Source organism: Antechinus flavipes, chromosome 5 (assembly GCF_016432865.1).
Source record: "Antechinus flavipes isolate AdamAnt ecotype Samford, QLD, Australia chromosome 5, AdamAnt_v2, whole genome shotgun sequence".
Classification (NCBI taxonomy): domain Eukaryota; kingdom Metazoa; phylum Chordata; class Mammalia; order Dasyuromorphia; family Dasyuridae; genus Antechinus; species Antechinus flavipes.
In genome coordinates, this window is record NC_067402.1 from 277,254,356 (window position 1) to 277,281,294 (window position 26,939).

Here is a 26,939-nt window from a genome sequence, read left to right on the forward strand (position 1 = left end):
GGGAGCCACAAAGTCAGGTTTTAGCCTAGATTCAAGCCAGGTTGAGACAAGAAGAAGAAAAATATGGCAGAAGTAAAAAAAAAAAAAAAATTGTGGCTAGAGAATCACTTATTCTATAATAAAGCGTGAGTTCTGTACCTTTGGGAGGGAAGAAAGCAGGTTCTAAACAAGGTGGCTTTGATGAGCATCTAAAGGAAGGGATCGGGCCACCTGAGAAGGAAGACAATGAAGGCATTAGAGAGTAAATCTATAGAGTATTCTAGGCTTGACATAAATTAGCAGGTTTGGACCATCGATCCTCAATGAAGGGAAGAAGTTACATGCAGTCTGACATAAATTCTTATATGTGGGCAGATAAGAAAGGGCAGGTGGATCCCCTGGAATCTGAAGACAACAAGGTTTATATGAAACCTTCCTAAATATACGATCCTACTACTGGGTATCACGGGCACCATGGTATGGAATAATGACTACTAGAATAGAATATAGACTTGGTTCAAATGCTCTTTCTGATACTGTGTGACCTTGGGCAAATCCCTTATACCCTCTGGTCCTCAGTTTCCCCATCTCTAAAGCAAGGATAATATCTACCTCAAAAGGTTATTGGGAGGGTTAGGTATGTTCTTTGTCAAGCTCTTTACAAACTTTTGAATCTTGTGTAAATGCCAACTTTAAATACGGTCATACCTCAAATCTACCAGTTCCCCAAAATGTTCTCCTGGGAATAAAGCAGATCAAGAAGCCAGTGAAATCAGCTATTTAGCAGACTCACATCAACTTGGTTCGTTGATATTTACTAGTTGTCTTTAAGACTATAAACATAAGAGTGTATCAGACTCTACTTCATTCATGGATGCACTGAGTTATTCCCTAGAGACAGTCAAGGCCACTTTCAAGACCTTTGCTATTCAGAACTCCACAAAATTCCCCTGATGAGGATCACGAGTCATAGCATTAGAGATTTTGAGTTTAAAGGATCCCTTTAATGACTTAAAGGATCCCAAGTTCAATGCCTTTACCTGACAGATGAGGAAACTGAGCCCTCAATTTGTCAGAAAGACCTCAGTTCAAATCCAGTGACAGTTATTTACTAGTTGTGTAACCTTTGTCTGCCTCAATTTCTTCAACTGTAAAATGAAAGAGGCTGGATTTGATGACCTCCAAAATTCCTCTAGCTCAAACTCTATTATCCTATGACCTCCAATAAGGCTTCCAGCTTTAAAAAATCAATGATAATAATAGGGATATCATTCCACATATAGATTGTGTGTATACATATATATGTATATGTTCCACATATAGAGTATAGAAATATAGAACAAGAAGAAACTTCATGGTCAGTTGTACAAGCTTTTATTTAGGTGCCAACTAAGGCATTAGTCTTCCACAGAATCACTCTCCTTAAAGACAGAAACTCTTGTTTTTATCTTCATCTCTCTTTCCTCATGCCTTCTAATACATACATAGTATTTAATAAATGATTGTTGACTGAATGAACTGTACAAATGCAAAAATGGAGAACCAAGACTCACATGAGGCAAATTACTTACCCGAGAAAGTATAGAGAGCAAGTGACGACCAAGATTCAAATCCAACCCATCTAGATCCAAATTCTTTTCCCTTTCTATTGTGCCAATCAGTCACAAACATTTGTTAAGCACCTACTATGTGCCAGGCAGCATGAACTACATTGCCTCCTCTCATGAATTAGCTTGGTATACCAGGATGAGAGAATATCCACAAGTTCCATCATGGCTTTGGCATATTGCTGGAGTTAAGGCTGCCTTTTAAGCTTCTCCTGGAACACAAAGATGATTACTTGTCCTTCTGCACTGGTTTTTCTTTTGGCAGACTTGGCACTCCAGCCAAAATGCCCAAAGAATACTGAGACCCATTATTCCATATGCCGAAACCATCTATCCTCAAGGGAAAAATGATTCATTGATAGTCACCATCATTTTTACATAATGTGTTTTGTCTTATCCCATTTTTCTCTCCCAAGATAAAGCCTATGCTTGGCCTCTCAGCAACCTGGGACCCTTCACTGTACTAGTTCCAACAAACAAGGGGTTAAAAGGAACAAATGTAAGTAGCTGTGGGTGTAAATCTACATGGGAGGGAAGAGAGAGAAAGTCTGGTTAACCAAAGAATACCGTAGCTATCTCCCAAAGTGCTCAGCAGCAGACATCATCATGGTAATGATAATGGGACAATACTGGGTGGTAGTAGTGATAATGGCCATGGTGCTACTGAAGCTGGTTTTGGTGATGGCAAAACCATTCCTTATTCAAGGGCCCATGGGCCATATCTCATTCTGACATTCATTTTGGCCAGAGGGATTTGTGTGATGATTGGTGAGACCTCAATTGAGTTCAAAGTCCTACAGATGTTTATGTGATTTATGTACATAAATGATAAATGGATATAAAATCATAGAATTACAGAGCTCAAGCTGAAAAGGAGCTAAGGGCTCACCTAATCCAACTCTTTCATTAGAGTGATGAAAGAATTAAGACCCAGTGATATAGACTTGGATTGAACAGGGAGGAATGAATAAGAAAACATTCATTAAGCATCCCTGCTTGCCAAGCACTGTGTGATAAGCAATTGGAAATACTAATATAAAATTATGGGCTGTTCTTATCTTCAAGAAACTTACTGATGGAAAAGGCAATGAATATAGGGAATGGTGGCTAAGGACATTGAAGTTTGGGAGTTTACAGGTACAATGAAGGGAGCCAGAATGGCATACCTTTTCGGGAAACAATGACACTGTTGGTTTAATTACAGATTCAGGGAAGAAAAGGAGAGGGGATGGGAGATAAGGGCATCATAAATAGCTGGTAGAGTGGGCTATAAGATATTCACCAATCAAGATAGCAGGGCACTAGAATGGATGCTTCAGAGATGAAAATTCCAAGGAACTATCTCTGTTCAAGTGGTGAGGCAATTGGTGAGATGATGGCCACCAGGAAGTAAAATAATATTGTAAATTGTGAGATCTGGGATGTGAACTCATAAACAAAATGGCTAAATATTCCCACCGGTTGGGGGGGGAGAGGAAAGGAGGAAAACAAACGCCTGCTGAGTGCCAAACACTGTGCAAAGTAGTTTATGAAGCCAGAGCCATTTCTTCCTCCACAGAATTACACATCTTAAAAACAAAACCCCTCATTTTATATTCATCTTTCTCTCTTTCACCATGTCTTCCCTGCTCCCAGTGAAGTGCCTAACATGTACATAGTATTTAATAAATGATTGTTGGCTGAATGAATTGTACAAATACAAATATCCATTGGTATTTCCTGGCTCTGCCCATGTGCAATGTGAAGAGTTTGGCGATCAAAAAAATGGGAAACAGCTCTTTACTTTTCTTAGGTCAAGGAGCTTTTGATGGATAAAGAGAAGGTTCAATACTTTGTGAAACTCCACATCATCGCTGGCCAGGTAGACATGGAAGGGTTGAACGGCACAGACACCTTTTACACCTTGACTGGGAAGTCAGGGGAAATATTCAATGGAGACAAGGTAAGAGAGCTTAGCTTTGTCCTGGATCGTTTTAAGTATCACATTATAACTCAGACTTAAAGTCCTTTATTTTTGTTCATAGGACAAAATACTTAAGTATTTAAGACCTAAAAGGTTTTTTTGGCAGCCATTTCTGTGGTGAAAAGAAAAGGAATGGAAATGTGAGATCCTGACTTCCCAGTGGACTCCCAGAATTGTTTTTTAAATACTTGCATGGGAGACCCAGAGGATCTTGGTGGGGCTGAGGGAACGCATAATGCATCTGATCCACACAGCCTTATGCTTTCTTCAGCAGAAGTTCCTTAAGTAATTAGAGTTAATGGTTGTAATTATGCAAGTAATTATAGATAATGATTGACAATCAAGAACTGGCAGAAGTAAAAGAGGACTTTCTAACCCTAAATCAGATAGAGGCCTGGGAAAAGGATAAAGAGAATAATTCTCAAATAGCTTTCTCTCAATCTACCATTTCACTTCATAATTTGTTTTTTATTTTTAAAAATATTAATTTAAAATGATTCAAAATAAGAAAAAATATAGAAAAAGAAAGACAGAAAAGAAAAAATTTAAAAATAAAACAAAACAAACATTTTCATGTGCCCAGCAGAACAACTGGGAGGATTCAAAATATGTAACAATAAATTTCTATTTCAAGAAAGCATATAACAATAATAAAAGAGATTATATTCATGATTATCCATCGCTTTTTTTTTTGCTTCCTTGTAAGTTATTCTTTTGTTCTCACTTTTTACTTTATTCTTTTTTCCCCTTCATTCCCCCCTCACCTCTCCTAAGCAGGTTACAATTAAGTATGGATATATACGCATACATATGTATACATGTATGTGTGATTATATATGTATATAGAGCATATATCTATATATACACATATCTTCATATATATACGTGCACATTTACAATATGTAGGTATACATCTAAAACAATATTAATGTAACTGACATATAATATAGATTTCTCTCTCACTTTATTTTTTAAGTTTGATTTTGTGTGAAATCAATGATTACTGGCCCGACTTTATCATTTTTTTAAAAAGCAATAATGTTAAAAAAGAAGATTCTTTCATTAATTCTGGCACACAGAATATGTGACTCTGGGCAAGTGACAAACTTTATCAGCCCCAGTTTTCTTATGTATAAAGAATAGATAATAATGGTATCTATTTCATGGGATTGTTGTGAGGATGAAATAATAGAATGCATAGAAGCCTTAAAGTACTTCATAAATATATATTATTATTATTATTATTATTAGTTTTCTCAGTTGAAATAGACATGAGCCCTGGGATAGCCTTCTTACCTCTTTCTTAAGGTCTAGCTCAGCCATATCTAGAATCTAGTTGGGCTACAGGGGGATGAAGGTTTGGGCTGCAACAATTCAGGAAGACTATCCATCATGAGGGAAAGCCTAAGTTGTTACATGGGGGTATTTGAGTGTGTGTGTGTGTGTGTGTGTGTGTGTGTGTGTGTTGCCAAAGACAGCAATCATTCAACTGAGAACAGGAAAGAAAAATTTAAGCATGAAACCTGTTTCCTGGTAGGATGGGTACAAAGCAAGATCAGCATTCCTTTTAAGGAAAAGGAAATAGACTGTGTTTATTTTAGATTGCTGGAGTTTATCTATCCCCTCTTACTTAACCTTCCATTTTTCCTAATGCTTTAAAAAAAAAAAAAAAAAAAGCAAACTAAGACTCCCTCCTTCTTGAAAGGCCATTGTCAGCCCCACTTCTTCTGGCCAGTAATATTTGAAGGAAATTCACTGGAGATTTTTCAGCTGTCATTATTCCCATGAAGATTCATTCTCCCCATCACTTCTAAAATGGGACATTCCTCCCAAATATCTAGGTAAATATAATATTCATATCTTATATTTCTATAATATTCAAAGCCCTTTTATGAAAGCACTAGAAATAAGACTTTGTAAGAATAATTATCTCCATTTCTAGATAAAGAAAGTGAGATTTAGGTAGGCCATGTGACTTTTGTACTTGGACACGTTGATGATCTGTGATATCATCAATATAGACCCTCCTTATGGTGTCTATACGATCACACTGTCACTTACCATCTTGTAATTTTGGGCAAATCATTTGATCTCTTTTGCTTTCAGTTATTCGCCATTAAAATCAGTGTAGAGGTGAAGAGTAGATGGTCTCCAATATCTCTTCCAGCTCTCAATCCTATGATGCATCTACGGCCTTCTTATTCTTATCCTATTTTTATCAATGTCATCCCGCAACTTCTCCCTAGCAAATGATCCAATATATTTGAAGTCTGCCTTCAGATCTTCTATATATTCCATGAATACTGGTGTTATAACTGGGATGCCCAAGTGTTGTCACTTTTCCTCGGCCTCAGTCAGACATACTTGACCCCAAAATAGTGATGTCATTTTATTCCCTTTCAAGAACAAAGAACAACAGCCAACCAATGTGTAACTAACCCATCTCCTTTCCAAATCGTTCATTTTCTTGCAAATATCTTTTTACAGAACATTCTGCATATAAATCATCACTAGTGTTATTGTAGAGTCACAGAGATCCCACGATTCTCACCAAATAACACTACAGAGACAATATTGACAATAAACGATGGATTTTCTTTTCCACTAGGGAGTGATGGAATTGTAGATGTTTTCTGAAATGTGACCCAACCCTATACAATTTTCTTCCTCTGTGGGAGAAAAGATGCCCCATTTATTGGTCAAATGCCCAGCCACCCAAGACCAGAGAGTTAATAAAGAGTAAAATTGAGTCCAGAACACAGGTCCTCTGACTTCTGGTTTAATGTTTTTTTCTATTATACAATGCTTTTTAGCAGCCATTCCTTTCACTTTTTTAGGACAATCAAATTAAGCTCAAACTCAGTGGAGGAAAAAAGAAAGGGAAGATTGTACAAGGGAACATAATTGCCTCCAATGGACTGTTGCACATCATCGATAAGGCCATGGACAAGATGGCACCTGTGTTTGAGAGCAGCTCAGAGGTGAGAAATCTGAGATAAAAATGTTAACCTAGACATTTTGGTGGAAAGAAAAAGTGAAAAGAAAGATACAGTGGTTAAAGTCAAGAACCCTGTGTTCAAATCTTGTCTTGACACTTGGCATGTAACACTGTATGAGTCACTTAACCTCTGCCTCAGTTTCCTCCTTTTTAAAATAAGAAAGATGGACATGGCTGATCTTGAAGATCTCTTCCAGCTCTAAATCTCTGATTCCACGATCCTTTTTTTATTACACTGAAGAGCAACATCTAAACAAAAAGGCACAAAGAAGGAAAGGGTTTATTTTATTGGCTAGAAGTATAATTTCAATGGGTTAGTAAATTCCTAGTGAAGTAACTCCTTCTATCAAAACAAATTGCCAACTGTTCCTCAGTGTTATAGTCTTAGAAAATTGACTGGGAGAGTTAAATGACTTGTAAAAGTCACACTGCCCATCTGTGTCAGAGGCAGGACCTGAACCCAAAACCTCTGACTTCAAAGCTGACTTTCCACTATTAGCACTATGCTCCTCATTTTTACTTCATGCAGTATTGGATTTATCCATGCATTCATTCAACAAATATGGATAATTAATAATAATAATTAATAATTTAATATGCATCTATTGTAGTAATACTCAAAAATAAAGTCTATGGCCTGAAATGACTTACAAATAGCAGGGGGAGATAAAGCATATGAACAGGTAAATACAGTATATGGAAAAACACAATAAGTGCCCCTAAGGGGCCTTAAAGTTTCTTCCTTTCTGAAATCCTTGAATTCTAAAAAATATGAAATAAGGTAAATTAGAGTCCCAAGGCTAAGAAAAATCTCCTAGTTATAAATACCCATGATGTTCCAGTCGCCCTGGAGATCTCTTTGCATTTATTTTGATCTAATCCTCTGCATGACTTCTGATGATTCTTGGAAGACTATAAGTGTCTTGAAGATAAAGATAATTTCATTATGTTCTTATCTCTAAAGCTTAACCTAGTACCTGGTACACAGTAGATATTAAGTCAATGCTTGTTAAATCAAATTCATTCAGTAGATACTGGGTAACCACTAAGATGGAGAAATCTGAGACAATAGATTTAGAATTAATTAGGGATCTTGGAGATTATACAGCCCAAATCTCTCCTTATACAATTGAAAAAAAACGGAATCCCAATAAGGTCAGTGATTTGTTCAAGATTACATGGATAGTAAATGACTTCAGTGGGACTGGAACTATGCCTTAAACCAGCCCTCTTTCAGTGTGTTTTGCAACTGAGTCATGCACAAACCATTAAAATCCTTTCACAAAACTGATTATCATTCACAGTCTCCATAGGAATCTCAGAAGAGACCCAAGTAATTCAAGGGCTACAACTGCTATCAGAATTCAGCTTTCCCAGATGATAATAGTATAAGGACAGCTAGGTCATGTGATGGATAGAGCCCAAGGGCTGGAATCAAGAACTCCTGGGTTTGAATCCAGCCTCAGACATTTACCTAGCTGTGTGACCTTTGGCAAGTCATTTAGCCCCATTTGCCTCAGTTTCCTTTCCTAGAAAATGATCTGGAGAAGGAAATGGCAAACCACTCCAATATATTTGCAATGAAAATTGAACAAAAATGTGATAGTAGGATAAATGGTGAGGTAACAAATAATAATATTCAACAGAGTTGATTTTTGTGGTAATCTCTTCCATTAGCCTAAAAGTTGAGAATTTACCCAACATGTCTTGCACAGGAGGGCCATAGCTGGTCAACATCGACTCAATTAACTCCATCTATAGAATGACCTGGAAGCTATTTCAGCAATATTGAAATATTTCTCTAATCAGATGTTTTATAGCTTTAATGCTTAATAATGCACAACATCTTTTCCTCATTGATTTTTTTGGTAAAATAGTTCTATTTGTCTTTTTTCTCCTAAGCAAACCATAATGGCAATGCTACAGCCAAGATACAGCAGATTCAGATCCCTGTTGGAGGTAGGTTTCTACATATTTTCCATGAAGTCTTGGGGAATGTTTTCAAATGTGTGTTCAGGCTTGATTGTCTATAAGTCTTCCTTTTCCAAATTCAGGTAACAAACGTGGGCCAAGCCTTAGATGAAGATGGTGTTGGTGGACCTTATACCGTCTTTGTTCCAACTGATGAAGCCTTAAACAACATGAAAGATGGCGTTCTGGACTATCTCCTCTCTACAGAGGTATTGGGGTACAATCATAGAACCATACATCCTAACTAATACAGATAGCAAAGTGGTAGAAAGAATAGAATACAAGACTTGGAATCAAGAAGACCTGACTTTAAATCCAACCTCAAACACTTATTTATCTGTGTGATCCTGGTCATGTCACTATATGATGAGATAACTAGTAATAGCAGCATTCAAGACAAAGAACAAGCGATTCAGAATCAGAAGATGGGTTCAAATCCAGCCTTTGTTTATATTACCTTTGTTTATTATATATTATATTTATTATAATTTTATAATATGTTTATTATAATTATATAATAATTATTATATATTAATATATTACCTTTGTTTAGTCACTTCATTTCTCTAGACATCAGTTTCTTCCTCTGTAAAAAGAAAAGGGTTGCACTAGATGGATTCTGAATCACTTCCCATACTAAACCCCTAATCTTCAACTGTTTTGATTTTATTTAACAAACATGGCTATTTTTTTTGATACATACTTTTAAAAAAACAGAAAGAATTTCTCAAATCCATAGTCAAACATGTATTGATATTAGTTTTTCTAGTAAAAAAAAAAAATTCAGTATTTAACTTGGGTAATTTTATTAAAGTAAGAGCATCAGCTCTGAAGCCAGTTGATCCTACTTCTGCTATTTAACTAGTTTCTTGACCTTAGATAAGTCATTTCATTTCTCTAGGCCTCTGTTTCCTTATGTGTAAAAATGAGTGGATTGGTCTAAATGGATCCTGAAGTCCCTCTAGCTCTTTATCTGTGATTTATAATTCTGGCCCTTATTTTCTGTAGTTTAAAGGGAAAAGATTTTGGATATTTACTTCCTTGCATTTCAAGTCACTACCACCAAGGGGCAGGAACGCACTTCCAAGTTTTTGATTAACCTTCCAAATATGTGCTTTTTCTAAAGTAACAGAAGATGGCGCTATGTTGGAGCAACTATAAAAAGCCATAATTTTCTATATTTCAGATGTAAAAATAATTCTTGTTAAAAGATCAACTTAAGCAAAACTTAAGCAAATACTAACTCTACAGATAGTGCTTTAGAGCAAAGTAGTTAAAAAAATAAATTCGTAAAAAATAAGTTGAATAGAAAACAGTCCATTTGGGAGGATCATTCAGTCTTTTCCTAATCTTTTCTTCCTAAGTTCTCTTTTAAAGCCTTAGCTTCCCAATTTATTTTTGGTGTTCAAGCTTCTCTTGTAGGTTTGTTCTTTATATTGGCACCTTTCAGGTCACTCATCCACACCTACCCTCGCATTTAACTAGAGACATGGCTATTACATTTCTATAAAGTGTGAACTCAAGGAATTTTTGTTTAAAACATTTATTGAATATTCCATCATAAGAAGCAATATATAGGTGGCGCAATGGATAGAGCACCAACCGTGAAGTCAGGAGGACCTGAGTTCAAATCTGATCTCAAACACTTAATACTTCCTGGCTGTGTGACCCTGGGCAAGTCACTTATCCCAACTGTCTCAGCGAGAGAAAGAAAGAGAGAAAGAAAAAAGGGAAAAATAAGAAGTAAGGTATTTTCTGTGTCAAGTACAAGTAAGAAACTAAATTTACTAAATACATTTTTTTTAACTTTAAGTATTTTTTCTGATTGCATGTAAAAGCAATTTTTAACATTTGGGTTTGGGTTTTTTTCAAACTTAATTTTTTAAACTAAACTTTACTTCAAAATTCATAAAGAGACAAAAAACACTAAAACATTTTTGAGACTAAAGAGTGCACTTGAGTATATGCTACATGAAAGCCTATGTGCCTATCTTTAATCAATAAACATGTATTGAGCACTTATTATATATATCCAAAATGGAGGATACAAATACTAAGCCAAAAAAGCTCAACCCTCAGTGAGTTTACAAAACTTATCTATAAATATTTAAATGCACATCAAAGATATTTCCAGGCCATGGGGGAGAGAAAGGACAAGATGCTAGCAAATCTCAGGAAGCTACCAAGAAGGGCAAAAAAAAGATCTATCTCCCCACTTGTCTTTCCAATTCTGCCTTTTGATAAGATCTGTTCTCACTGGTCTCCTTCTTTGATTCTTAAAGATTTTAGGATCATTGTGATGGTGATGGTGGTGGTGGTGTTTTGGAAGAGTTGGTTTTGGGTTTGGTTTTGGTTTCTTTGTGGGGTTTTTTGTTTGTTTGTTTGTTTTTTGGTAAGACAATCGGGGTTATGATTTGCCCAGGATCACACAGATAATAAGTGTTGCATGTCATAGGCCAAATTTGAACTCGGAGCCTCCTGACTCCAGGACTAATACTCTATCCACTATACTCTCTAGCTGCTTCAGGATCATTGTTTATAGGAAACAATGATCTCAAAGGGCTTTAATCTATCCTACCCCCTAATCCCATTTTATATATGAGGAAATTAAATCCTGGAGAAAAGTGACTTGTTTGAGACTACACAGCAGCAATAACATTTGAACCAAAGCCTTTTAAATCCAAATCCCCAGCTGTCTCCACTGTACCCGTCTACTCCCCAAAAGAAGACCCCCATCTTCTTTATGCTTGAAATTATAAAACCTCTTTCCTCCATCACCCCTCAAAGAGAAAGAAGTATATTATTGTTTGGGCTTTTTTGTATTCATGAAGGCTTGAATAAGAGAATACAAGCTCCAACAAGCTGAAAAAGCTTTCCTTTGTTGATGGATTGCCTATCTGTCATCTGAGGACCAACCTGGCTAAATTAGGAAAGGCTTGTCACCCTATTAAAGAGGGATAACCACTGCCTTGGTGGAAACATTATCCTAACTCTTAATTCTCTAGATGTGTTTTCTAGGACACGAGGGAAAGGATTCCTTCCTTGATTTTCCCCAGGCCCAAAGATATCTACTTAAAATTTTCACATAATGCTTCCAGACAGAGGTTTTAGCTTTCTCTTAAGCACAGCCCACAAGGATTGATTACATCTCAGTAGTCATATCTAATATGGCCCTGATCCCATCATTATCAGGTTAATATACAAAGTACCTCAAAAGTTTTAGTGTGTAGTAAGATAATACTAGGATTTGGGGGACCCTGTGTACGTGATCACTGACTAGAGGGTTAAGCCTTGAACTTTGCAGACAGAAATAATAGAATATGAGAACAATGTTCTCCTTAATCCACAAATACCTTCCATATACCATGAGAACTGGTAGGTTTTGAGTGGAGCAATTTTGTCCCTGGACCACCATGGAGGAAGCCATTGTCATCACCTCAGAGAGAGTGTACATGTCAGGAAAGTAGCACCAAAAGACACTGGGATAATAACAATACCTGGAAATGTATCCTGTTTGTCTCCATGTCCTGGATAAGCTGAAGTGGAGTTTAATACAGGGTTGAATTCAGTCCTGTGAATGGACGTCTAATGATAGAGACTCTGTGGCTTGGTGGATAGAATGCTGAACGTAGAAGTCAAAAGATCCGAGTTGATTCTGTGATTGAAACTTCCCTTGTTGCCATGGAGGAGGCTCTCCAGCTCTGGGTCTCAGTTTCTTTATCTGTAAAATGGAGTAAATAATATTATTATTACTCATTACGTTTGATATTATGACATAGTAGATAGAGCTGATCTTCCACTTAGGAAGATCTAGGTTCAAGTTAGCCCTTTGACACATACTAACATCTCTCTGATACATACTGGTTACATTTCCCTTAGCTAGTCACTTACATTTTCTGTGTCCCAGGAAGTTCTCCAATCTATAAGTTATAGAGAGCTAACATTGTAGCTAGCTAGATGTAGAGCTAGATCCCAGAAGATCTAGATTCTATTCCTGCTTAGCTATGGGACTCTAAGCAAGTTTCTCCACTTTAAAAGAACCATTCTCTAAGATGATCAATTACAAGAAGGTACTGCTTTCATTGGTGGAAGGAGTTTCCTCTCTGAGATTTTCATTAAACCATTGAAGTCACAAAAACAGCCTCTATCACTCTCTGTCACCTCCCTTTACCATATTGTTGCAGGACTCAAATGAAATCGTGCATGTAGAACATCTCAAATGCTACATGAGTATCAGCTCTTTTTTGGTCTTTTAATTTTATTTTTAATTTATGAAATAAAACAGGTATTTCCATAACATGTTAGAATAAAAAATAAAGATTATACATGAAATTACAAATGTACTATGCACAATTTGCTGTTGCTTTCAAACGTACGACAAAATTATCATGCAAATTTCTTTTTTATTTTGTTCTCTCCCAATCCTACAGATGACTACCATTAGAGATACACACACATACATACAGATATACGTATACATATATGTGTAAAATTACTCTGTACATATTTCTATTTATCAGTTCTTCCTCTGGATGCAGATAGCATCTTCACATGTTCTTTACAGTTGATTGGGCATTTATAATAGACAAAGTAACTTATTTACTAAAAGTTGTTCTTAAAACAATATTGTTGTTTCTATATACAATGTTCTCGTGGTTCTGCTCATTTTGTTCTTTGTTATTTTGTCAAATCTTTCCGTGTCTTTCTAAAATAATTGCAGCTCTTATCTTTTTAATCTCTAACAGAAGAAATATACAAGTAGAGAGGTAATGGACTGTTAAGATGGAAAGAGGCCTCAGCAATCATTTAGACTAGCACTTTTTCACTTTTTTGGTGTTCTGAACTTCTTTGAATGTCAGTCTGGTGAAGTCTATGAGACCCTTCTCAAAATCACATTTCTAAATACATAAAGATATAAAAGAAACCATTTATGTTGAAAACCAGTAATTAGACTATGTTTTAAAAACAAATTCATGGACCCCCAACTTAAAATTCTTGATATAGACTTTTATTTTACAGATAAAGAAACAGAGCCAGGGTCCCATTAGGAATTAGAGGCAAAGCCTTGACTGATTTAGAAGATCAGAGATTTCACTCTAAAAGGAACCTCAAAGGTCATGGAGTTTAATTACCCCCATTTTATGGATGAGGAAACTGAGGTCTAGAGGATTTGGTGATTTGATCAAGGTCACACAACTAACAAAGAGCAAAGGCAAAATTTGAACAAATGTCCCCGAAGCTCTTTCCATTATACTGGGAAGTATCCAGCATTTTGGTCTTAGGAAACATTTACACTCTCAAAAATGATTGAGGGTATTCCCCACCAACGAACTTTGTTTTATATGAAATATATTTGCTGAATATTATCTTGAAAATAGTTTTGACCTCTGAAAAGGTTTTTAGAATATCATATCTTGAGAAATGCTGTTTCTTAAGCCTGAAATGGCTTGAAAATGTCATCAAATACAGCTGTCAGAGAAAAAACTGGATCCTTTTTCTACCCTATAGAGCTTTCTTTCAGCTTGGCTTTGAATGCCATCATGGTGGCCCTCAGAGGAAATTCTGCCTCTATTTTTCTATCACTTTGGTAATAATGGGCAGTGAGGTGCAGGACAGCCTCAGGCTAAAGAGGATTAGAGAGCTATATTCATACTCAGCAGACCACCCAAGAATGAGTTGAGGATTGGTAAGGTTAGTGTTTTTTCATTGACTAGGGAATGTCATAGGTTCGTAGCTATAGAAGCAGAAGGGACTTTGAAAGTAATCTTCTCCAATCTGCTCACTTGATAAAGAAGGAAACTGAGACCCAGAGAAAGTAATACTAAAATTAAGTTGAAGAGGGATTCGAACCAGGTTTCTTTTCTCGACAACATTCATTCATTCAGTGCTGTCCAGAAGAGGATGGGTGTCCAGGAGCCCTGTACTTCCTACCCAACTTCTGCTTACCATTGCCAACACTAAATGGGAGGGTGGGAAAGTTGAGAGGGAGCTTTTCTCCATTCTTCCTAATGATACTTCTGTCTACTGACCCCTTTCAGTAATCTATTGTCATAGAACTTCTTTGTATGGAAGCGAATATTCTCAGTTGTAAACACACCTTGTCATAACCAATGGGTCCATTCCAAATAGATTTGCCTTTTCAAAGAAGAATGTCATAGGCAATGTGGGAATTTACCACCAGAATCACCCAAGCACAATGTATTTAGAATCAAGGACCTGGACTCAATGGTCTTTGCCATTTGTATAACCTTAAGCAAATCAAAGTGTTTGGCAGAATGACCTCTGGGATCCTTCCAGATCTATGATTATATTATATTATATTATCACTGTATTTGGGTTAGGTAGGTAATGCAGTGGATTGAGTGCCAGGCTTGAAGTCAGGAAGACCTTTCTTCCTAAGTTCAAATACAGCCTCAAATACTAGCTATGTGACCCTGGACAAGTCACTTAAGCCTCTTTGTCTCAGTTTTCTCATCTGTAAAATGAGCTGGAGAAGAAAATGGCAAACCATTCCAACATTTTTGTCAAGGAAACTCAATGGGGGCCACAAAGAGTCCAACATAACTAATAAAATCATTTTATCTCTGGTTTTCTTATCCACAAAATGAGGGAATTGAGCTAAAGGTTTTCTGAGATCCTTTCTAGCTCTAGCCTGTGATTCTGTGAAGAAGATACTTCTTTTTCTCTGGGTTGAGGCTCCCAAAAGATCTCCATGTTTTTCATTCTCTCTTGTTTAAATAAGCATTCTATTTCTCCCATATAGGGCTCTCGAAAACTTCTGGAACTTGTCCGATATCATATTGTCCCATTTACTCAGGTGGGTATTCCATCTTCATGCTTGGGAGCAAGAGGAAGGTAGGGGCAAGAAATCTCTAATACTACTAAAATACTGAGAAATTTTCTTTAAGCCTTAAAAAGAGTTGTTTTTTTTAAAAAGCCAGAAATCCTAATTTCTTCTGTTTGAGGAGGGCAGATAGGATGGTGAAAGATCTTAAATTCATGCTATAGCAATGTGACAAATGGAGGATTTGGGAATATTTAACTTAGAGAAGAAGAGTAGAATGATCAGGGATATGATAAATATATTCAAGTATTTGAGGGATTGTCACATGGAATGGGGATTAAGCAGAGAAAAATCCTGAAAGAGAAAAATTTAGGCTTCAGGAAAGCAAAATCTTTATAAGTATTGGAGCTATCTCTAGAGAAGGTGGATTTGTCCTTCTTCACTAGAAGCTTCAAGCTCAGGCAAGAAAATTTGGGGGTTGAGTTTCAAAGGTTTTTCTTTGTGCTAAAATCATTTGGATTGGATAACCTCTAACATCCCTTGCAACTCTAAGGATCTGGATTGCTGGGAAACTATAATTTCAGAATTGGAAGGAATCTCAGAAGCCATCTAATCCAAACTAGTGAATAATAACACTTCCTGAAACTTTCCCATTGCCCTCATGGGAAATATGAAGGCTTGATCAATAGAATCTTCAAGATAACACATCCTCATCCCACCAAAGCCCAGGATCCATTTTTATAGGGGAAAAATTTCAAGAAGATGAAAATGTCCCCTTCTTTCCTTGGAATAGCACCTTGGATAGAATGACTAGTTCTCATTTATGTGTTTATCATGCTTGATTCATTTCAGCTGGAAGTTGCCAACATCATCTCCAAACCCCACATCAGGAGCATGGCCAACCAGATTATCCAGTTTAATACAACCAGCAATGTAAGTGCAAATTTTCTTCTACTGGGACCGGTCCCCATGACTGGTCCATCAGCATCTGTTCACTGGGTTATTCCATGGATGTCTTAGATGTGGTTCTCACCACCCATGCGATTCTCTCTTCCAAACAACTCATCCTCTATACAGCTGTCCAATTGGTTTTCCTAAAGTACAGATCTAACCATGACATTCTCTCTACTCTATAAACTCAAGATCTTATCACTGCTAAAATCATTGTCTCATAGACTTGAAGATAGAAGAGATATATAACCCAATGCCATCATGTTATCAAGAAAATGTATGGAGGCAAAATCATATACCACCACATCTAGTATTGGAGCCCATGCCTTTGCACTCCAAATTCAACACTCCCCCACACAATTTGGGGCTTAAAGCTCTTTGTAACCAGGTTTTTGCTATCAGGGAGCTACATGACAGAGGGAAGCACTGTTCAGGGTTTACAACAAGGAAGGCATAAGATCAAATCCTGCCAAACATGCTTCCTATATGCATGACCCTGGATAGGTCCCTTCAATTCTTTGAGCCTCACTTTTCTGATCTATAAAATAAGTGGGACTGGATTCTGTGGCTTCAAAGGCCCCTCCCAGTTCTAAATCCATGTTTCCATGATCTTTCCAGTCTTTCTTCCACTTGCATATGTTGTTATTTGCATATAATGTTCCCTCTCTTGTTTTTGAGCTCTTGCATTATTGTCATGCTGTTCCCCTTGCTTAGGTTGTTCTCCCTCCTCACCTTCATCTCTTAGCTTACCTGGCCTCCTTCAAAGTCCAACTCAAATGCTACTTTCTACAGGAAGCTTTTCCCTGTCTCTCATTTATCTCCCATTCCAAAATTCTGTCTATTTTAATCTAGGATAATCAGAGGGGAAAGGAAATGCCACATGTTAAGATGTAGACTGACTGTGTGACCCTGGAAAGTCAGTTTGCCAGGGCTCTGGGCCAGATGTGTCCATTGGGAGACATTTAACAAAATAAATAAAATATAATAAAACATAGATAATGTGAGTGTGGGATTCTGTGAGCCAATAAACCGCTAGCAGAGATGTTTACATATGATTTAATGGCTCCCATTTGGATTTGAATGTGACCTCACTGTTGTAGACAATTCTCTAAGACTGTAAATTACAGGGCAGAGGTGGGATCTATATTGGTAGGTATAGGTTAGATGGATGGGTGGTTGGATGAACAGATTGATGAATGGGAAGATGAATTGGTAAATATACAAGTAGAAGAGGGAAAAGGAGAAAGAAAAGGGAAATACAGGAAAGAGAAATTATTCCAAGCATTATTTTTCTTACTAGGGGTTCTCTACTTGACTGAAATTCCATTAAAAAGTCCTTTAAAATGTATTATTATTATATGCTTCCTAATTATGATAGACCTTGCATTGGGAGACTGTTTTTCACAGGAACAATATCAAGAATTGTAGGTCCATGATACAAAATAATTCAAGTAGATCTTATGATCCTAAGAAAACTGATTATGCTCTGTTTTTTTTTCTTTTGCAGGGACAAATCCTGGCCAATGAAGTGGCAATAGAAGAAGTGGAAGTGGCTGCCAAAAATGGCCGAATTTATACCCTCACTGGAGTTCTCATTCCCCCCTCCATCATTCCCATTCTTCCCCATCGGTGTGATGAGACTCAGAGGGACATGAAGCTGGTAAGGTTCATAAGCTCTCAGATTGGCTTGCCCAGGGTTCTGTAACTAAGAAGTACCTAAGATAAATTCAGCTTCAGAGACACAAGAGGATACAAACACCAGTCAGAAGAGGCTATAGGTCATCAAGTCCCAATCTTTTGTTTTATAGGTAAGGAAACTGAGTCTCAGAGAATCCAAGTGACTTTCTAAGACAAAAGAATCAGTAATTGAAGGGGGGCATCCAACCCCAGCTCTTCAGGAAAGCCTGTCTCCCAGACATACTAAACAAGAACCTCTTATTCACAATGTATCAAAGACCAACCAGTGCTACTCAGGAGATAGGGGAAATTACAAAATACTAGATCAGAGGAAGAAAATCAATCAACAAGTATTTTTAAGCACCTATGAAGTACTAGGCACTATACTAAGTGGTAGGGATAAAAAATACAAAGAATGGAGCAGTCCTTGATCCCAAAGAGCTTATATTTTTATAAGGCTGACATGTACAGACATAAATATATTCTCCACAGTCTTTTGATTTTTATTAATATTAGACATTCCCAGTGAAGAAACTCCCTCTTCTGTAATTTATAGTCTTAGCATCCCTCCATTTTGTCCTCTGAAAAATGGGGATAAAAACTGATTTCTCACAGAAAAAATTTTCAGTATTTTTGAAATGCCAAATACTGCTTTTCTCTGAGCTTCTGAACCCTGTTGGGGTCCACTCTGGTTTCCATGGTAACCTTTAGACGCATCCTGTTGAAATCAGAATGTTTTAAAGTTCCACACTGCCATATGGATATTTTTCAGGTTCCCATGGATACCACAAGTCCAAATGTATTGAAGTCACAATATTTTACATCAGTGCCGTGCCTTCTCTTAAGTGCTCTCCAGCTGGTACCTCATGGATTCTCACAACGAAATTGGAATAGTTTCTTCTGGTCTCATAATAGCTCCTATGAAGTTCAGCCAATCCAAGCCCCATTTTGTATCTAATCCACCCCCCTCTTTTTACAGATGGAATTGTCACTGAGTGTTTATTACCCTATATGTTGGCAATGCTACTGGGAGAGTCAGCTTGGTGATATCTATAAAAAAACTGGTGCCCCAAGTCTTCTGACACAACAACCAGATGACCTTGGAAAAGGTTATGTTCCCTCTATAGAAACATCATCTGTTCATCTGTATCTTCAGCTGTTAAAAAGAGGGTGGGGGGATTAAAATTAGGTGATTTCTAAAGTAACTCTAAATCTCTGATCCTCAGAGTTAAGCCACAGCCCCTCTCAGCCTCAGTTTCCTTATCTATAAAAAATAAAGGAGCTGGTAATTACCAAGAACTTTATAACACTGAAGATCACCCCTTGAAAGAATGATTTGTTTCCTGAAGTTGTGAGCTCCCTGTTAGTGGAAGTATCCAAATGTCGTCAATTAGTGATGCTCTAGAAAAAAATTCCTGAATTGCATATGAATGTAAGCTACATGACCTTTGATTCTCTTTCCAACATTAAGAATCTAAGATTCTTTGAAATAGTATCTATAGAATCAAAGATTTAAAGTTGGAAGGGACCTTAGGGTCATCTAGTCCAACCTTTTCATTTTGCTGATAAGAAAACTGAGGCCCAGGAAGGGTAGGTATATGATATGCTCAAGGTCACACAGAAAATGTCATAAGTGAAATTTGAACCCTGAATGGCAATTTATTGCCCTCAGAGGTTGTCTTTTCTACTTTGAAATAGTTCTCGTTCATGAGAACATTTTCCCTCAAATGAAGGCAAAATTCACCTCTGTCCATCCACTGCTATTGTTCTGGCCTCTAGGAGCAAGCAAAAGAAATCCAGCTTCCAAATGACCCGAACATCCATCGTCATTAAAAGCTTACTTTCTGATGGGGTGAGAGAATCAGCTGAGAGGTACCCATAGAAAAACTCTATGAATTTGGAGAAAATTCATAGAGATCGACAAGGTCTCCTGACCTGTTCATTCAAGCAAAGCAAAACATCTCCTCTATTTAAAAAAAATCTTCCCTGACACCAGATGTAATTCTCACCCTGCTGACATTCAGCATGCTTCTCAGAGAAAGAACACCCCTGCCCAGAGCCACATTCCTCCCTAGAATGGTCATAAGTTATAGCCCAAATGTGTAAATACGCCCCGGGCATCTTACCAAGAAGAAGGTCATGGGAGGAAACTCAGCTAACCTGGAACCACAGGGAGGATGCAAAGGCAATTCCCCAGCCCAATACCTGCCTCTCTTACCTTTCCAAATTACTTCCCCTACCTCATCAAAACATAGGAAGGAGCAACTGGAACAGCTGTCTGGCTCATCTAAGTAAGAGTAGACCCATGATCTTATCTGGCATTTTACCAAGGGCTGGACCATTTTGGGATTAGAGAAAAGCTTCCTAAAAGGATGGAAAAGTTGGGAAATGGATATTAATTAATTAAAGAAAAATAATGCTCCAAAAACAGAAAAAGATGTATTAAGCAAATCACATGGGAATTGGGAAGAAGGCTAGATGGAAGTGGTCATTAACTATAGGTGGATGGATAGCATCCTATCCACAAAGGGTATGTGTGTGTGTATATATATAAAATCTCATTTTGTGTTTATTTTTTTTTTGTGTGTGTGTGTGTGTGTAAATGTATATATATAAAATCTCATTTTATGCTCATTTTAATGTTCATTTTTCAACCCTGGGATACAAGTGTTATTATTATCTTCATTTCACCAATAAGGAAATTAAAGCAGACAGAGATTAAGTGACTTGCTCAGGTTTACGGAGCTAGAAAACATCTCAGGACCTATATCAATCAAAAAACATTGTCTACTATATGCTGGGCACTGTGCTAAGCTCTGGGAATGTGAAAAGAGACAAAAGGCAACATCTGCCCTCAAGAAACTTATAATCTAATGAGGGAGACCACACACACACACACACACACACACACACACAGCAAGTTATACAGGATAAAGAGGAAATAATTAAAAGAGGGAAGGCACTGGAAGGAAGCAGCATTGGGGAGGGCTTCTTGTAATAGGTGGGATTTTAATCGATACTTAAAGGTACCCAGAAAGATCAGTAGCTGAGCAGGAAAAAGTGCATTCCAGGCATATAGGAGACAGTCAGAGAAAATATTCAAAGGTGGGGTGTCTTGGATCCAGGAGGGCTTGGATCCTTGGATCAAAGATTGTGTGTAAGGGAATAGGGTATAAGAAACCTAAAAAGGTAGGAGGGCTCTGAGTTATGGATACAGCTTATGGAGATAAAATATTGTATAAAAAACTGAAGTTACACAAAGAAAGTCGGAAGCCCCAGAAAATTGAGAACTAAAGCTGAAATCTTTGGAGAATTGAGAACTAAAGCTGAAATCTTTGGAGAATTGAGAACTAAAGCTGAAATCTCTGGGTCTTTTGGGAAGGATCCTGGATCTAGCATCAAAGGATCTGAGTTCAAATGCTCATTCTTTCTTCTACTTCATACTCACATGATGTTAACAAGCCATTTTACCTTTCATGAGCCTTGGACTCCCTTTCTAGATCACAATCCCTATGAGTTCAAATTCTGACTCTGATGCTGACTGTCTGGGTGACCACGGACAGAACACTTGCCCTGTGTCCTAACACAGGTAACAATTCACCACCAACAGGACTGGAAATCCAAGAATAGAGGAATAATCTGGGAGTTATTGATGTGGTACAGTGGAAACATGACTGGATTCTGCAACAAAGATTTGAGTTCAAACAGACTCTGACACCATCTTTGTGACCTTGGGCCAATTATTTACCTCTCTGGCCTGGGATTTTTCACTATAAAATAAGGCTACTGAAACCCTAAGTTTCCTTCCAGCAGAAGTTTATAGGAGTTATGAGCTTATGAATCTCCTCTTCTACTAAGAATCCTTGTCATTCGTTGTTGATGATTTAGGAAGATGTTAATGAGTCTTTTAAAAGCTTAAATATTTTCTGGAAAAGGTACAGAGAGAAAGCCTGGGAAACATGCCCAGGGCTGGCGGAAGACTGGGAACAATTTGTTGGTTTTTTTTTTTTTAACAACACATCTGATTATTGTGTTACATTCTAAAAACTATATTTTTGGAAGATATTAATAAACTGAATGGTGTCCAGATAAAGGCAACCAAGGTGGTGAAAAGAGTTTGAAATCATGGTGGAGAAGAATCTACTGGAGGAGGAGGATATAGAAGGAAAAAGAGGGCCAGAGAACTTAGGTTAAATCCTTAAAGTGTCACTTACTACCTATGACTGCAATTCACTTGTCACAGTCTCTGAGCCTCAGTTTTCTCATCTGTAAAATGGATGGTTGGGCTAGATGACCTCTAATATCCCTGTTAAATGTTGGATACTATAAATTGAAGATGTTTGTTAATACTGGAGAAGAGAAGACTTGGGGAACATTTGAGTCTTTGAGTATTTGAAATGGAAGAGGGATTAGACTTCCTCTGTTTATCACCCAAAAGCTAGAGCTCAGAGCAGTGACAGGAAATTGTAGGAAGACAAACAGGGGAAAATTCTGCAATCAGAGCTGTCCCAAAGGGAAGTAGGTTGTCTTGAGAGGTGGTGAGTTCCCTATCTTTGGAAGTCTTTCAGTAGAAGCTGGATGGCACATGGATTGGGTTTGATGTGTCACATTTCTTGCTCGGAGGCTAATAAGATCCCTCCTACCTCAGAGATTCTACTAGAGAGAGTAGAAATGAATGGGCTAAAGGCTTACTTTCCCATTAGATCCCTCTTTTCCAGACCGTGGTTGACCTTTTTTTTTTTTTTTTTTTTTTGGGGGGGGGGGGTTCACGTAAGCCAGTAAATCATATCCGATACCTTCCACAAAGGTCTCAATTCGAATTGTCCTTGTTCTCATTTCAGGGCACATGTGTGAGCTGCTCCCTGGTATATTGGAGTGTCTGTCCTGCCAACTCAGAGCCATTGGTGAGTGGGAATGTTTCATGAGATTACATATAAAGTCTGGAAACATAGATGGGTTTTCACACCTTTTTCTGCTGCCTTTATTTTTTGTTTGATTGTTTTCTCACTTAAAACAAGTACCTACTCTAACTGGAATTCTGTAAGAATAACTCTTACCCTATTTTTTCCCTTATTTTAAAATTTGCTCATTTGAAAAAGGGCAGTTAGCATGGGATAGGAGATAGGGGAAGATCTTAGATTGAGGACAACCTGAGTTCAAATTCTACACCTGATCTGTTCTGGCTGGGTGACTCCGGATGAATCATTTGATCTCTTAGCACCTCAGGCAATTGCCTTGTAAGTCTGTAAATTACAAAGTGTGGACTGATCAATAAATAATAATAAAAATAGTATTTCTATACACTTTAAGCTTTGCAAAATGCTTCCCAAAAATTATTTCATTTAATCTTGGCAACAATCTTGGGATGTAGGTGCTTTTATTATCTTGATTTTGCAGAAGGAGGTTTCTCCCCAGATCACATCAGTTATAGTAAGTCATATGGTCAGTGTTTGAACCAAAGTCATCTGACTGGGTGTTTCCCCTGTGCCCCAAACTCTAGATGTGGAACTCGCTGTGACCTATTTAGTTTTCTGGCCAAAGAAGAGCAGATAAAATTTGCTACAGAGAGAATGATATACACGTGAACCTTCTCACATAGGAAAAAGATTGGGGCCAGGGAGCCAAATTTTCATCTCCTTTCATGAAAGATAAGAAAAGGGATTTCATGATGTTGGGGCAATGGCAGATCAACCCCTGATCTCCCACTATTGTTTTCTAAAGCCGCTGAGGGCACTGACAGTTTAAATTACTCTTCTAATGTCACACAGTTCCTCATGTGTCAAAGTTAGGATTTGAACCTATCTGTTCCTAACCTTAGGGCTAGTTCTCTATCCAAGGATTCCTACACACGGTTAGATACTAATAGGAGAGAATGGGGGAGGAGGGAAGAAAGAGAGGGAGAGAGAGAGGAGGGAGAAAAGGGAGAGAGAGAGAAAAGGAGAAAGAAGGGAAGAAGAAAAAGGTAGAGAAAAAAGAGAGAAGAAAGGGAGAGAACTAGTTCTTCAATACAAAAAAAAAAATTGTATTTTTTTTTTTTTTTGCTAAGGCAATTGGGGTTAAGTGACTTGCCCAGGGTCACACAGCTAGAATGTGTTAAATATCTGAGTCCAGATTTGAAAGATTACATTCTTAATGAAATCCTTTTATAAAGCAAGGAATGGCCTTCTAACCTTTTCAGAAATAATATCATAAATAAATTCAGGGGATTTGGGGGGGAGGTGAAGTTCAATCAATTTTTTCAATTAATATGCATATATTTCCTCTCCCTCCCACTTGTCCCCTTTCATTTGAAAAAGAAAAAACAAAACAAAAGCTTGTTGACTTGCTTATTACCTCATAACCCAGATAATGTCAGGAGATTTTCTTTGCTTTACCTCCATATTTTAATGTGGACATCCTTTCTCTCCTCGTTCTCCTTTTAGAGTCTTTTTACATCCAACTGTGTCTATGGTCGCAGGGTAGGGAGTGAGAAATTTCCTACCAAGGGTTGTGCCAGATACTGTAACTCTACTGTAAAGGTAAGGCATGGGGTTGATGGGTTTGTTCCAGCCAGCCCTGAGGTTTCTTTCCTCCAAATCTCACTTTGCTCTCCTTTCCACCTCCTTACTTGCCAAAGGATAATGACATTACTGAGCCTTGAGAAAATTATCTTGTGAAAGAAAGAAGGTGGATCATGAGGGCATCTTCTCATTTATAATTGACTCATCTCATCTTTGAACAAGAAAATAAAGAGTTGAGTTTTTCATTCTAGACTGAAAAATAAAAACACAATTGTGTTTCTCAGATACCCAAGTGCTGCAAAGGCTTCTATGGCCCAGACTGTAACCAGTGTCCAGGAGGTTTTTCCAATCCGTGCTCTGGAAATGGACAGGTGACAAGAGGAGGGGAGGGAAGGAAAGGAAGGGGAAGAAGTAGAGACGGAGGGAGGCAATGGGAAAGGGAAACAGATCTATGGTTTTTGTAGATGTGTACTTCTTTTATGTCAGAGAATCTCCACTCCAAACCATCATATGGACTATTTGTGTCCAACTTGTGGTAGAGTCTTCCGAGTTCATATTGGTCTGATCGGTCACAGTTGGACACACTGTACTTCAACTCCAACATATGATATCATTTTGGTCCTCTTCAAGAACTAAGCACAACAACCAACTTAACTCTTCCACCAAGGAGAGAGTTTCTTTCTTGCTATCCAAATAAATTTTAAGTGTTAAAAGAAAAAAAGGGAAAGAAATGCAAGTCCAAAGGTAAATTTTGGATAGAATGCAAGAATGGAAGACAAGAAGATCTGAATTCAAATCCAGCTTCTGACATTTAGTTGTATAGCCTTGAGGGGAAAAAATCACTTGATGTCTGTGAGCCTCATTTTCTCATTTATAAAATTAGAGAGTCAAAGCCAGTGGATTGCAAGTTCTCTTCCAGCTCTAAATGGAAGGTCCCCCCCATGACCTGCCTAGGCTTCCTATGACCCAAAGCAATTTATAACTTCTAAGTTCTCCTTATGCAACCCTGAATATTTCCCCCCTGACCTTGTAGAATCCTAGATCCCAATTTGAGAAATACTCAACAAGGAATGACTTCCTCCCTCTTAAGATCCAGTATCATATCAGTCTAGAAATAGCATCCCATGGTCTGACCAGGTGACACAGAGAGATAGACAAAGCTAAGGCAAGAAGTCAAGCTTTCTAAATGAATATTTACCCAAGTCACATAGACGCACTCAAAAAGTTTGTTCTTGTTGTAGTGTGTTGATGGGTTCAGTGGCAACGGGACTTGCATTTGTGATGATGGATTCCAAGGTTCTCGCTGTCAGTTCTGTTCTGATGCTGGAAAATACGGACCCCGGTGTGAAAAAAGTAAGTCATCCTTAACCTCAGGGACCACTTTCTTACCTAACAAGACTTGATTGATCCATTGCTATTTATGGCCTCAATAAAGACATATTTGGGTGGAGCATCACCATTGTCCAAAAATCTTTATTAATGTACCTTTAACTAGGGGGCTTGCAATGTTGAGTAGACTTAAGTTCCGAGTCCTACCTCAAATAATTACAGTTAAATAATCCTAGTAAAATCATTTAAATACAATAAAATTGAAATCTAAGCCCTCTAGCTTCAATTCTAGTTTCTTTTCCCCTACTGTGTGATCCTGAGCAAGTCACTTAACTGCTTTCTGCCTCAGTTTCCCCACCTGTAAAATTTATCTACATCTGTATCTGTAAAATAATAGCATCTTCCTCCCAGGGTTGTTGTGTTTTGCAAACCAAGATATGCAAATATCATCTTCATCATCAGCTCATTTTATAGGTTATCCAATAAAGACATTTACTTCACATAGTTGCTAGAAGGCTTAAATAAGATTATGGATATAAACAGTTTCAAAAACCTTAAAGCCTTTATAAATATCAGCACTCATTTGGAATATTTGTAGATACATAGTTGTTTGCCTCTTGTCTCCTCCATTAGAATATAAGTTTCCTGAGGGCAGGAATCATGATTTTTGCTTTTCTTTATATATTTAGCACTGAACACCATACCTGGCACAAAGTAAATGTTTTTAGTAAATGTTTGTGACTCCTGGATAACTTTAGGAAAGTCACTTTGCCTTTCTGTAGCTCTCTGTTATCTTTTACGTAAAATGTAAATATAAACGTAAAATGTAAAATTCTGTAAAATGAAAGAGCAGCTAGGGGGCACCAGAAGGGATAGAGTGGTAGCTTGGAGTGAGAAAAACCTCAGCTCAAATTTGACCTCAGACACTTTGAATCTAAATCCTTTTCAATAAGCTTTTACTTTTTCAAAAAATTGTAAACTCTTCTTTAAAAATTCAAACATGGGATTTGGCTCCTCCCACTGGATGACACCTTTTTCCCCTCACAATAGTCTCAAAACGTGGAATGCAGTCCCTCTTCATTTCCACCACTCCGTACCCTGATCCCTTTAAGAGTTAGCTTAAGTGCCACCTCCTATTAGAAGAATTCCCTGATTTCTCCAGTCACGTATCCTCCCACCC

At 37.6% G+C, this 26,939-nt stretch overlaps 1 protein-coding gene across 1 annotated transcript in view; it reads left to right on the plus strand.

Moving 5' to 3' along the window:
* Positions 1–26,939, plus strand: part of STAB2 (stabilin 2) — a 202,031-nt gene that overhangs the window by 77,482 nt on the left and 97,610 nt on the right. The window contains exons 11-22 of the mRNA XM_051962503.1: positions 2,003–2,085; positions 3,379–3,528; positions 6,387–6,530; positions 8,450–8,506; positions 8,602–8,727; positions 15,282–15,335; positions 16,155–16,235; positions 17,761–17,913; positions 22,772–22,834; positions 24,353–24,448; positions 24,715–24,801; positions 25,672–25,783. Coding sequence (XP_051818463.1) covers positions 2,003–2,085; positions 3,379–3,528; positions 6,387–6,530; positions 8,450–8,506; positions 8,602–8,727; positions 15,282–15,335; positions 16,155–16,235; positions 17,761–17,913; positions 22,772–22,834; positions 24,353–24,448; positions 24,715–24,801; positions 25,672–25,783 — 1,206 coding nt within the window. The remainder of the gene's footprint in view (positions 1–2,002; positions 2,086–3,378; positions 3,529–6,386; positions 6,531–8,449; positions 8,507–8,601; positions 8,728–15,281; positions 15,336–16,154; positions 16,236–17,760; positions 17,914–22,771; positions 22,835–24,352; positions 24,449–24,714; positions 24,802–25,671; positions 25,784–26,939) is intronic.